Source organism: Haliotis rufescens, unplaced genomic scaffold, assembly GCF_023055435.1.
Source record: "Haliotis rufescens isolate VD_foot unplaced genomic scaffold, xgHalRufe1.0.p SCAF_14, whole genome shotgun sequence".
NCBI lineage: Eukaryota > Metazoa > Mollusca > Gastropoda > Lepetellida > Haliotidae > Haliotis > Haliotis rufescens.
In genome coordinates, this window is record NW_025963824.1 from 22,637,106 (window position 1) to 22,651,279 (window position 14,174).

Sequence of the window (14,174 nt, forward strand, 5' to 3'; positions counted from 1 at the left end):
TCTTGTGACGCGTCTGTGGTCTAGTAGGTAGAGTGTCAATCTAGAGGGTGGAAGGTCAGTGGTTCGATTCCCTGGCTGCATCTTTCTAAAAGACTTTAAAAGGTGGTACGCAGAGAAACTTAACACTAGCACACTAGCCCTGACAAGTTTTGTTAATGTTAAACATATCCTACATATGTCCTTAGGGCTAGGAGTAGAATTGCAAACATTTTTGGTATTGCCATATGTTATCACTATTCGGGTTAGTAGATGTTCTTGGTTAATTCCATCACTGGTACTTGTTGTTACCCAGCCTGGCGCTCGACATTAAGAGGATAAAACAAAAAATGGTCAACTCGGAGTCAGTATACTGTGTCTCAGAGTGGGGTATCCATGTTAAACTATGCCATGGCATCTCAGTTGGCTAGCACTATAAAACCTGCATGAGTCCGGACCAGTATAAGCAACCACTCACACATGCATGTGCATCCCCATCCCTATATAAGTGCAATAGCCTTGAATGCACATTAAACCTTATTTCACCTCACCTCACCTCATCTTGCAAATTGTGGTGCTGAAATTGTCTGGTTAGCTTTCATCTGGTTGGTATTTGGAGATACTGTTTTGGAATCTGGTGAAGTGTTTGTGCAGAGTGCAGTGAATGGGCAATCTTATTCAATTTGTCTTGCCTTCATTAACTCACTTGGTGCGTTGACCAAGCTAGTCCAGCCTCAAATAGATGGTGCATGTGCATCCGGTTTGCTTTGACTATGATCAGATGATTACAATAGATATAACTCATTCCTTAAACATTCATGTTTCCATATTCTGAAATGATGATCACTTTTCAATTTGCTACACAAATAAATGAATAACGATATTCATTTAAGCTCACTGAAAGTACCCTGTTGGGATTGAGGGTTAGAATAGGTCTGCAGCAACCTGTGCTTGTTGTAAGAGACAACTAAATCAGTTGGGTGGTCCAGCTGGAGGATGATCCGGTTGATGGTGTGGCATTGTAACCTGACACCTTGCCATAATATACCGTATTCAACGTAATAAGCGCCCATGGCGATATTTGCTAATATATTGGCTATTGAAAATCACAATTAGCACCCCTTCCAATTGATTAATGTACACAAGACTTATTTATTTGTGTATAATACGCACTCGTGTGTTATATGCATCCTTAATTATGGGCAATTAACTTCTGGAAAAATAAATCTGTCGTGTATAATACGCACAGACTTTTCTTTTGTATTCAGGCTGTCAGCATAAACCACAAAATTTACGATCTTTCAACTCTGTTTTTTTTTACCAAATTTTTATTCTTATAAGAGCCCTCTATTTCTAATGTTGAGAGCATCCTGGGCGCGTATTACGTAAAATACGGTAGCTGTTATTTAGCTATACATCATTATTTAGAGTTTTGAAAATGTTGTGCTATGTACATGATGTAATGCCACTGTAAACTGAAAAGTTCATTTGATCATTTTGACTGGACGGTATATACATGATGGAAGCATTTTAGAAATTGATGGAATCACTCCATGTTGTCTTGTATGAACATATATATACTTAATTTGGTTATTTTATGATTTTGTAGATGTTCTAGGGGACAACAGATGTGTCTGTAGATGTTCTAGGGGACAACATATGTGTCTATAAATGTTCTAGGGAACAACAGATGTGTCTGTAGATGTTCTAGGGGACAACAGGTACATCTGTAGATGTTCTAGGGAACAACAGATGTGTCTGTAGATGTTCTAGGGGACAACAGATGTGTCTGTAGACATTCTAGGAGACAACAGATGAGTCTGTAGATGTTCTAGGGGACAACAGATGTGTCTGTAGATGTTCTAGGGGACAACAGGTACATCTGTAGATGTTCTAGGGGACAACATGTACATCTGTAGATGTTCTAGGGGACAACAGGTACATCTGTAGATGTTCTAGGGGACAACAGGTACATCTGTAGATGTTCTAGGGGACAACAGGTACACCTGTAGATGTTCTAGGGGAACAACAGATGTGTCTGTAGATGTTCTAGGGGACAACAGATGTGTCTGTAGACATTCTAGGAGACAACAGATGTGTCTGTAGATGTTCTAGGGGACAACAGATGTGTCTGTAGACATTCTGGGGGATAACAGATGTCCGAAAGATATGTCTTTAGATGTTCTAGGAGACAACAGATGTGTCTATAGATGTTCTTGGGGACAACAGATGTGTCTGTAGATGTTCTAGGGGACAACAGATGTGTCTGTAGACATTCTGGGGGATAACAGATGTCTGTTGATGTTCTACGGGACAACAGGTACATCTGTTGAAGTGCAAGGGGACAACAGATGTGTCTGTAGATGTTCTTGGGGACAACAGATGAGTCTGTAGACATTCTGGTGGACAACAGATGTGTCTGTAGACATTCTGAGGGAAAACAGATGTGTCCATAGATGTTCTAGGGGACAACAGATGTGTCCGTAGATGTTCTAGGGGACAACAGATGTGTCTGTAGACATTCTAGGAGACAACAGATGAGTTTGTAGATGTTCTAGGGGACCACATCTGTGTCTATAGATGTTCAAGGGGACAACAGATGTGTCTGTAGACATTCTTGGGTGACAACAGATGTCCGAAAGATATGTCTGTAGATGTTCTAGGGGACAACAGATGTGTCTGTAGAAGTTCAAGGGGACAACAGATGTGTCTGTAGACATTCTTTGGTGACAACAGATGTCTGAAAGATATGTCTGTAGACATTCTAGGAGACAACACATGTGTCTGTAGATGTTCTAGGGGACAACAGGTACATCTGTAGATGTTCTAGGAGACACAGATGTCCGTAGATGTTCTAGGGGACAACAGATGTGTCTGTAGACATTCAAGGGGAGAACAGATGTGTTTGTAGACATTCTGGAAGACAACATATGTGTCTGTAGACATTCAAGGGGACAACATATATCTGTAGATGTTCTAGGGGACAACAGATGTGTCTGTAAACATTCTGGAGGACAACAGATGTGTCTATAGACATTCTGGGGGACAACAGATGTGTCTATAGACATTCTGGGGGACAACAGATGTCCGTAGACATTCTGGGGGACAACAGATGTGTCTGTAGACATTCTGGGGACAACAGATGTGTCTGTAGATGTTCTAGGGGACAACAGATGTGTTTGTAGATATTCTGGGGGACAACAGATGTGTCTGTAGACATTCTGGGTGACAACAGATGTGTCTGTAGATGTTCTAACGGACAACAGATGTGTCTGTACTCTGTAGACATTCTGGAGGACAACAGATGTGTCTGTAGACATTCTGGGGGACAACAGATGTCCGTAGATGTTCTAGGGGACAACAGATGTGTCTGTAGACATTCTGGGGGACAACAGATGCATCTGTAGCTGTTCTTGGGGACAACAGATAATAATTTGTAATTTGTATTCTTCTCCAGGGGACACCATCCTCAACAAGAAGGCAGTTTATGAGCCTTCTGGTTCACAACGCTGTCGCCAGCTTGTTTGTAGTAGAAGCTGGGCTGTCACTATCCTCATCGTCATGGGCCTCTTCCTCATCCTCATCGCCATCATTGCCTCCTTCGCCAGGCCACAGACACTTCCGTGCACACCCCTCAACACTGTCACAGAGGCAGCCACAACGCCGGCCCCTAAAGCACAAACATACATTGCAACAAATGGAAAGGATTTTCCATGGAAAGATATTCGGCTTCCAGAAAATTTAATTCCAGAATCCTATGACATTCTAATTCATCCAAATATATCCCAGTCATATTTCAAGGGCAGAGTTATCATGAAGGTTCGAGTGATCTCTCAAACAGACTTTGTAGTGTTTCATATCAAGGACTTAAATGTCACCCACTTTGATGTGAAATCTCTAAAAGATGGTGAGCCCATACATACCACAGAGTATCTAGAATACAAGGAGGGGCAGCAGTTTTACATCAAGCTGGGTCGGAGTCTGGAGGTGGATGAACAAGTGGAAGTGACAGTCAAGTTTGAGGCCTTGCTCGTCAATAAGCTGGTCGGCTTTTATAAAAGTTCTTATAAGTTGTCGACAGGTGAAGAAAGGTTCGTATTATTTTAGTCTTAATTTTGTTTTTATATTTGAAATGAATAAGGTACTGTTAAGTTTTAAAACTTTTATTCAGTTTTGCAGAGATTTAAGTAATTCCAGCTTAGAGTAGGTCCTCTGACCTATGCTTATCGTCAGGCGTGACTTAATGAATCAGGTGTTCTGAATCAATGACTTAATCCATTGCCAGGCTCTCCTATCTATTTGAGTAAAAAGTGTTTTTTTTACAGTGAACAGGTGAAGGTGTATTGGTAGCAAAGCTCCCGCATCGGAACAAATGCAAATGAAAAGAAAAGAAAACGGATTTGACAGCATTCGGTATCTTAATATGTGCATAGCCGCTATGGGAAACTGTCAAATGCAGTGGAATCTGTTAAAATAAATAAATATTGTTGTTAAGTCCCATTCAGCCACAGACGAATTGCCTACTGTTGACATTGACTGACAGAAGTGTTGGTTAGGTAATTATTAGGTTACATTCTAGATGAAATAATGGATGGAGTCATTTATCCAGCTCTATCACTGATCATCCTTTCTTCGTTTTGTGAAGGCATATTGCAACGACCCACTTTGAGCCAACAGATGCTCGAGGAGCTTTCCCATGCTTTGACGAGCCTCAACTGAAGGCCAACTTCACGCTGAGCATCGTGCGAGACAAACAGCACATATCTCTGTTTAACATGCCCCTGAAGAAGACTGAGGTGTATGACAACACAGGGCTGCTGCTAGACAACTACGACACCAGTGTCAAGATGAGCACCTACCTCGTGGCCTTTGTTGTGTGCGACTTTGCTAACATCTCTAAAACTACTTCTGATGGAGTGAAGGTATGTGGTGTTGATCTGTGTTATACAATGTTGGGTCCAGGGTTAGATTAGGTGCCAGGGACCGATTTCACTATAGTCCAAGCTGCACCAGTGCAGGTAAAACATTGCAAGTGCAGGTAACTTGTGTGAAATAGTCAAATACACAGGTCTGAATGCAGCGAACCTGCAGAACTAATTCTTCACAGTTACCGCTTGAACAGTCACTCATGCCGTTACAGTCACAACAAACAGACACTTTGAAACTTCTGTTTAAGGAAGTATACTGGATATCAAGATGCCCTAGAATCTAAAGTTTTGAAAATGCATTATTTTATTGTTTGGGCTGACCATGACTAGATGTCCAAGTGAGCCCCTAGTATGGTGTTGTGGTTTGCTGTTAACTGGCATGCTTGTCGCTGTATAAGTGCAATAATCTTGAACACATCATTAAACCCCATATCACCTCACCTTGTACATTAACAATGCGGACCTTGATTCAGTGCTATCACTGTCTTTAGTATGTGTTAACCTGAGTAACACCATTGTGGCAATAACTAGATAATGTCCTACTTCCTGTAGGTGAGCGTGTATGCCCCAAGTGAGCTGATCAGCCAAGCAGACTTTGCCCTGGATGGAGCAGTATCAGTCCTGGAATACTACAACTCCTTCTTTGGACTCAAATACCCGCTGCCCAAACAAGGTAATAGGCTGGCTCTGTGACAAATGGCCTTCCAGAGAGAATAAGTGTCACACTCTTCATACTTGTTGTAGTACTTAGCATTAGAGCTATACTATTGCTTGATTATTTTGATGGTGAGCTGTCCCGATTGTGTTTGAAAGCTACGTTGAGTAGATCAGGGCAGATAGGTCTTACCTCCATATAATAACTACGGTTGTATGTGCAGTGGAACCTCTCTGTTTCGGTTCATGTTCATCAGAAGTTTTTTACTGGATAATACCGTCATAGCTAAAAGTCAGATCCACCATAAAACTCAGATCCATGGTAGCACTTGCATCCATTGTAAGTATGGCTCAGATATATTGTAGGACTCAGATCCATGGTAGCACTTGCACCCATTGTAAGTATGGCTCAGATATATTGTAGGACTCAGATCCATGGTAGCACTTCCATCCATTATAAGTATGGCTCAGATATATTGTAGGACTCAGATCCATGGTAGCACTTGCATCCATTGTAAGTATGGCTCAGATATATTGTAGGACTCAGATCCATAGTAGCACTTGCATCCATTGTAAGTATGGCTCAGATATATTGTAGGACTCAGATCCATGGTAGCACTTGCATCCATTGTAAGTATGGCTCAGATATATTGTAGGACTCAGATCCATGGTAGCACTTCCATCCATTGTAAGTATGGCTCAGATATATTGTAGGACTCAGATCCATGGTAGCACTTGCATCCATTGTAAGTATGGCTCAGATATATTGTAGGACTCAGATCCATAGTAGCACTTGCATCCATTGTAAGTATGGCTCAGATATATTGTAGGACTCAGATCCATGGTAGCACTTCCATCCATTGTAAGTATGGCTCAGATATATTGTAGGACTCAGATCCATGGTAGCACTTGCATCCATTGTAAGTATGGCTCAGATATATTGTAGGACTCAGATCCATGGGAAAAGTCAGATCCATGGTAGGACTCAGATCCTGGTTTGTCTAGTCCTAGCAATGGCAAAAAACATCCTTCTTTCTTTTTCATGCAAGGTTTTCTTTTTCAGATCTGATAGCCATTCCTGACTTTGCTGCTGGTGCCATGGAAAACTGGGGTCTCATCACATATAGAATGACAGCTATTTTGTATGACCCTAAGGTGTCGTCGCTAGGCAACAAGCAGTGGGTGGCAACAGTTGTTGCTCATGAGCTAGCACATCAGGTGTGGATTTACAAACCAAAATCATTGTGTTAGGTCCTTTGTGTGATTTATGGTCCAAAACAAATCCAGAGTCCTTGTTATTGTGACTGTCTGTGTGTGTGTCTGTTACAGTGAGTGTAGACTATCTCTGTGTGTGTGTTACAGTGAGTGTAGACTATCTCTGTGTGTGTCTGTAACAGTGAGTGTAGGCTGTCTATGTGTGTGTCTGTTACAGTGAGTGTAGGCTGTCTCTGTGTGTGTGTCTGTCTGTTACAGTGAGTGCAGACTCTGTGTGTGTGTGTGTTTGTGTGTGTGTGTGTGTGTGTGTGAGTGAGTGTGTCTGTTACAGTGACTGTAGACTGTGTGTGTGTGTGAGTGAGTGAGTGTCTGTCTGTCTGTCTGTCTGTGCGTGCGAGTGTGTGAGTCTGTTACAGTGAGTGTAGACTATCTCTGTGTGTGTCTGTTACAGTGGTTCGGGAACCTTGTCACCATGGAGTGGTGGGATGACCTATGGCTGAACGAGGGCTTTGCAAGCTATGTTGAGTACATTGGGGCAGATCAGATCAACCCAGACTTCCACATGGTAAGTATAGTATATGTACACTGACAACTCAGGCAATTCTTTTCCGGGCTCCATGTAACTGTATAAAACATCCACTAGTGCAACCTGATCACTATGCAACCTGATGCCACGTTTTATTAATTTCTGCACGCACATGGTGTTTGTTGGTAATATTTCTAGAATTACATTAAACTGCCAAAATAATTAATAAGTATCATTGTGAGTGCAACCTGGTTTAGTCTGAGGCAACTAGGTTTTGATTGTCAACATGAACCTTGTGCAAGATTTATCCGTTCCTTAAATCTAGCCATGCTTTTGTTTATTTTTTGGTTTATGGTTTGAAGTTAAATTTAACCACCTGACTGCTTGATCTCTGATGTGTTAGAAAAATATGAATTGACAATTTTAAAACTTTTCCTATCTCACACTATACATTTCTTCCTTCTTCTTTCGATCATTGTGTGGAACCGTCCTAAAACTATTTATGCCTCTTCACCCCTCTGAGGTGTAAATTAAAGGGCTTGGCCAAGATAACTCACTTGTATAGCATATTAAAGGGAATTACCTATGATCAAGGCAAAATTTTGCTCTTACAACTTCTCCTATAAACAAAATAGGCTTTACAAATGTCTCTATGTTGATACATTCTTTGTTCTAGCACGACCAGTTTGTGACAGAGGACTTCCTGACGGCCATGTACCTCGACAGCATGAGCAACTCCCACCCCATTCACGTCCCCGTCGACAACCCCGATGAGATCAATGAAATTTTTGACAAGATCTCATACAGCAAGGTTAGACAGAGTCAAAGCTGTATATGATGCCAAGGGCATCAATATCTTCAACATTTTACTGTTCACAATGATATGTGAAAAGTGGAGGAAAATCTAGAATGGATGACTTGCTTGTGTGAATAATGAATAACTGATATGAAAGTCATTTTAACAGTCACTTGGAAGTGTTGTAACCATGTTTTACTGCACTTGATGGACAACTTGATAGAAACGATACATCAAAACGCTGATGCACTTTGATACATGACCTTGATGCAATACATGATACAGACTTGTTTGTTTGTTTATTTGTTGTTTAATGCCACACTCAGCAGTATTACAGCTATATGATGGCGGTCTGTAAATAATCGAGTTTGGACCAGACAATCTGCTGATTGACATCATGAGCATCGATCCATGCTATTGGGATCGATGACATGCATCAACCAAGTCGTATTATGATGTGTGCCGACACAAAATACATATATTTTACTTACATAATGAAGAATGTGAAAGAAATGTGAGCTTGAAAAGCCGTCCGCATTGTACAAAATCAGCTCTTTGGGATCGTTTTGCTTTTCCTGTTATTTTATGTGAGGTGAGGTGAGGTGAAAGGGGGTTTCACCTCACGTTCAAAATTATTGCACTTACGTAGCACATATTGTAACATTGCCTTCCATATCGTTGCACCCCTACAACCGGATACTGAGAAAGCTACAAGGTAATATAGCCAAGTTGTGCACTTCTGTATGTACAGGGTGGGTCGGTGCTGCGGATGTTGCGGAGCATCCTGGGACAGAGCAAGTTCAAGGCCGGTCTCACTCACTACCTGACCATCCACAAATACAGCAACGCTCGCACCGACGACCTGTGGATGGCTCTCCAGGACGTGAGTCACATGACTTTATCAGTTGCAAGATGGGCCATACTAGGGATCCTGTGTCTTTTAAAGCAAAGTGTTATCAAAGTTTCTTCATAAAAAATTACACTGGCTTTGATTAGCACAATGATTATTGTAACTCTTTTTGAATGTAGACTTACAATAGTCCTGGTGCGGCAGTATAAAGGTAACAATATTTTTCAGGGCATTATCAGTTGCAGAGGCTCAAGGTCTTCCATTAACTGCCCAACAAAGGAGGGCTTCTGCAAATGGTAGTGCCATGAAAAATACATTACCATTATTATAGCTAATCCCAAAATGAAGAAAACAAGAAACAGCAGCGTAAGTTTAGTGGCTGTAATAAACACCTCCCAACAGAGGTCATTGATTTACAAATAGCAACGTCACAGAACAGAATAGAGAATGACGTCACAAACAAGAAACGTGACGCCACTGATGTCACGTAACAGTGGAATAGATAGCAGCCTGTCATTAGGGAAATGCGGGTTGCACTCAAGTTACAGTGGCCCACAGATTTCTGATAACGTGTGGGCATTTTTATGATAATTCTATCCATTTAAGCTGTAATGTACAATTATAGACTTCATGTGAGGTCTATACCTGATAAAAGCAATGTTGACTGAGGACAAAGTCATAAACCTTGCTGTCATTTGTGGTCCAGTAATGGACTCAGACATATTATACCTCTTCTCCTTCTTCCTTGTCAAATTCTCCTTCTTGCCTCTTCATCAAATGAATGACCCTGATCCCACCTGATGAAGCTGCAAAAAGTAGCCCTGATCGTCTTGTAGATGTCATAAAGAAGTTCTTCACTGAGAATTCTATGGCCTAATGCCCAGGTTGATGGTGTATGTTGCCCAACCTAGCCTTGTAAGACTTGTTTGTTGTTCAGGCCAACCCCAACCTGCACGTGGACATCAAGGCTGTGATGGACACCTGGACCAAGCAGATGGGATACCCTGTGGTGACGGTGAAACAAACAGGGACACTTCTCTCCCTCACGCAGGCCCGCTTCCTCCTCAACGCAGCTCACACCAACGATGTTGTCCCCAGCTCACCATTCAAGTGAGTCCATGATGCCTCCACACTTGTTATCATATACCAGTAATGGCTAGTGTTATCAAGAAGATAAACCAATCCAAAAAAACAATTCATGAACCGATAAATAGAGAATCTCACCCTCATGTCTTTTGATATCAAATATATCAACACGAGTTGATAAAAGTGGAAAAATTCCGAGGCTTATTTATCATCCAACATCAGTCTTCCAACTTTTTCAATTTGTAGACAGTAATTAGCAGTGCTTTCAATGTAAAAAGTACTGCTAACAGCTTCAGTAGCAGCGCCATTAGTGATGTCATTTGATTGTGACGTCATGGTAACCAGTGACGTCACAATGGTCTGCAAAGCATTGTGATGTAATTTCTAAGGGTGAAACGATACACCAATATTCCGATGCATCACGATACTTGACCCACGATACGAAATACAATAAACGTGGACCCATTTATCGATACGCCCGATACGAAATGCAAATCCCAAGTACAGCGTTTCCTCGCATTTGTGCCTTTCAATAAACCGCTAACTTGGTTATAGCACGCGCTAAGGCATGGCTCCCAAAAACGTACTTACATTTTTAATAAGCTCAGGTTTTACACCGACAGTCAGCAAATCCGAACTGAAGTACGCAATTATCTTGTTATTAAAACGTGTTCATTGTATATCTGGACTTGTGTTTGCAATATTTTTTATTAATCTTATTCAAAATTTCCTTTAATATTGTTTTCATTAAGTTATGTGAAATCGTGTGGGAAGAGATACAGCAACCACGGTCAGATTACCGCTTTTGACGCATTGAAGCGAACTTAAGTTGCTAGAGAATGGATACATATATTAAAAATGCCATACTTTGACTCGTTAAAAGTCATATTTGTGGCAATTTGGCTAATATATGTCAACATAACGTTTTCGCAATCAAAATACATGTAGCAGGGGAAGTCCCTAGGGTGACTGGTCAAATTGTTCCATACGTAAAAATATCCTGCAACAGCAATCACCAGTACCAAAATGCTACACTTGTGGTTCTTATAATTTTAAATATATATATATACTAAAAGCTGCAACTAAGGTAACACGATATTGGAATATATTATTCCTGATAAAACAATAATTTCAGATACAATTTCTTCGACCATTGCATCAAAATTCTTTGAAGTTGTACATAAATTATTTTCTGGTGTTTGAACTTTGAATTGTGTTGAAGGAAAGTTAGAGAAAGTTGCACTTTGAAGCTGAACACCTTCAGTAGTCTTGTTATTATAAAATAATTTTGACTGTTCCAAAATCCTAAAAGGTTCAATCTTGACATGCTTTAAGTCTTGTTTTTTTATCATTGCGTATCGAGATACGTATCGTATCTTGACCAGAATATCGAGATGCGTATCGTATCGTGACCTTCCTGTATCGTTGCAGCCCTAGTAATTTCATTGCAGCGATATCTTCAGTGTAGATATCGCTTGATCTAATCCAAGCGATATCTCCTGCCAGTTTTGGATGATAAATATGCATTTGTGGATGCCTAGCAGGAACTATTTTCAAGCTGAACACATTGATGCAATGCCTTTTTTCTTGATGACTTATTGACTAATGTTCCTTTAGTTTCCCAGTGAGTCACCATGTTCCTGTAACTAAACAAGTCATTGGGTACTACATGATAAATAAAATTGGGTGGTTCACCAAGACATTGTATTCATATGCTACTTTAATGAGTGAAATTACATAATAAACACCCATGATTTTCAGAATGATATTATTATGAATTCATTACTCTTGTGTGTTTCCATATCGTAAATATCATTAGTTAGGAATAAAAATTATAAAATGCTTGCACAATACAAGTTTTGATACAATGATTATATTATATCCTTCAAGCAAAGACAAGAGAAATATAAGTTTAGTGTCTGTTTACTCAGTATTTAAAAAAGAGCATGAAAGTCAAGGAGACCCTGTCATAAATCAAGTGTTGAATATCATATATATACATAGTTATAGAGTTTGTATAAGTTGGGTAGATATAGCATATTATCATTTGATTACCACTAAAAGTAATAATGGCCTGATGGATTGTGTTCACATGGTTGACTGACTGTCTGGCCTCACTGCAGGTACAAGTGGTACATCCCCCTCACCCTCCTCACCAGCGCGGACAACGAGACCCACCAGCTCACCTGGATGAACATGACCTCAGGTAAGTCAATTGTGTCTTTGTTTGCCAGACAACCAGGCCGTGACACAAGCTCAACCCACTTACAGGTAGCCGAGACTATTGGGATTTCCTTGTCTCAGGAGCAATCTGGAGAAATGACTGTGAACATGGTTCTCCGTAATTATGTGGATGTTGCTTCCCTCTCTGACAATCCTGACAACAAGAGACTGCCCCTGGTGGAATCCAGGTTAGAACTGATCCCAACAACCTTTGCGGGTCATAAGAGGCAACCAAATGGATTGGATGTTGAAACTTGGTGCTTTATGCACAATATCAATCACTTGTTTGTCTGGCCTAGACTAAGCTGGATTATTGCAGGGCGAAGTGTTAACAATAAATAACAATTACAAAAGGGACATCATTTCTGTGTCACAATACAGCTCTTGATGATTGTCTCTGTGTCATGGTGACAAGAACAGAACATGATTTGGCTGTTCAATCATTAGATTATTTAGAGGAAATACTTAAACCTGCCTATATTTCATCTACTATGGTACACTTGCAGCTGAGACAACGGTGCCCCCAAATATCAAGTGGATCAAGGCCAACTCGGGCATGAACGGCTTCTACCGTGTCAACTACGACACCGCCAACTGGAAAAACCTCATCAGGCAACTGAAGGATAATCACAAGGTAAGTGTCCACCTCACTGGGCACAGTCTCTACCAGACCTTCTGAAGGAGGCTCCACACAACAAGCTAAACTTTGACGATGTTGATGTAGTGGCCATAAAGTTTCCATGACCTGTGATGGAATTTGAACCACAGGCCTTCTGATCCATGGTCAGTCAGACAAACGTAAGTTTGTGTGTGTGAACATTGCGAAAACAGATGGCAAACTACTTTATGCAGAAATAATATTGGTCTCTATTTTGACGTGGGATTGGTTGACTCAATGTCAGATGATGGGACAGTGTTTTGGAAACCATGATATTTCCAAACAGTATGTCATCATGCAGGGTCACTCATTCTCTTGCCAGGGGCAAGGGTGGCCCAGTCATCAATGGCGCCACAATACGCTGTGCAGAGTTGCATCCCTTGGGTGCGCCAGAAACCTATGATCGTGGTTTTGAACCCTGGTTGCACCTATTTTATGTTTCTAGGTTTGTCAGCACCATACCCGTGCTCGTAGGTTTCACCGAAGTGGTAAACGTCTGAGACCTGTATCACTTGGGACTTTCTTCCCACATTAAGCTGACACGTCATGATATAACTGGAATACTGTTCAAAGCGGCGTTAAACTCAACTCACTCACTCATTCTCTTGCCAGAGCTTTGGGGTAGCCTAGTGGTTCAAGCAATTGTTTGTTACACTGTAGACCTGGGTTCGATATCCCACATTGGTACAATGTGTGAAGCCTATTTCTGGTGTCTGCTGGAATATTGCTCGAAGATGTGTAAAACTCATTCAGTCCCTTACTCCCTCCTTCTGTTGCCGACCCGTGAAGATTCCGGGCTAGAATAGGTCTTCAGCAACCCATGCTTGCCGTAAAAGGCGACTATGCTTGTCGTAAAGGCGACTAAAGGGATCGGGTGGTCAGGCTCGTTGACTTGGTTGATACATCTCATCGATCCCAATTGCGTGGACCGATGCTCATGATATCAATCACTGGATTGTCTGGTCCAGATTGATTATTTACAGACCGCCGTCATATAGCTGGAATATTGCTGAGTGCGGCGTTAAACAACAAACCAACCAACCAAATCCTTCTGTTGCCAGGTCTTCTCAGCGGCCGACAGAGCTGGCCTGATTGATGATGCCTTCAACCTGGCAAGGTAGGGCTTTATCATACATGTTTGTCAGTCCAGTGAGTGAAATAGTCTCAAAATATTGCTGGCCAGGTGAGCTAACTAGCCTTTAGGGTTAGTAGCCAGTTTCAAATGTCACTAGTTTATTTTTCCAGAAATTTGATTCTGTGAA

At 41.2% G+C, this 14,174-nt stretch overlaps 1 protein-coding gene across 3 annotated transcripts in view; it reads left to right on the forward strand.

The window, feature by feature from the left end:
* Positions 1-14,174, forward strand: part of LOC124115130 (glutamyl aminopeptidase-like) — a 54,503-nt gene that overhangs the window by 20,652 nt on the left and 19,677 nt on the right. For all 3 annotated transcript variants that reach the window (XM_046475960.2, XM_046475959.2, XM_048395159.1), the window contains 11 exons: positions 3,434-4,067; positions 4,622-4,898; positions 5,457-5,577; positions 6,622-6,776; positions 7,225-7,338; positions 7,976-8,110; positions 8,847-8,978; positions 9,883-10,055; positions 12,155-12,237; positions 12,761-12,888; positions 13,974-14,029. In XM_046475960.2, coding sequence (XP_046331916.2) covers positions 3,434-4,067; positions 4,622-4,898; positions 5,457-5,577; positions 6,622-6,776; positions 7,225-7,338; positions 7,976-8,110; positions 8,847-8,978; positions 9,883-10,055; positions 12,155-12,237; positions 12,761-12,888; positions 13,974-14,029 — 2,008 coding nt within the window. The remainder of the gene's footprint in view (positions 1-3,433; positions 4,068-4,621; positions 4,899-5,456; positions 5,578-6,621; positions 6,777-7,224; positions 7,339-7,975; positions 8,111-8,846; positions 8,979-9,882; positions 10,056-12,154; positions 12,238-12,760; positions 12,889-13,973; positions 14,030-14,174) is intronic.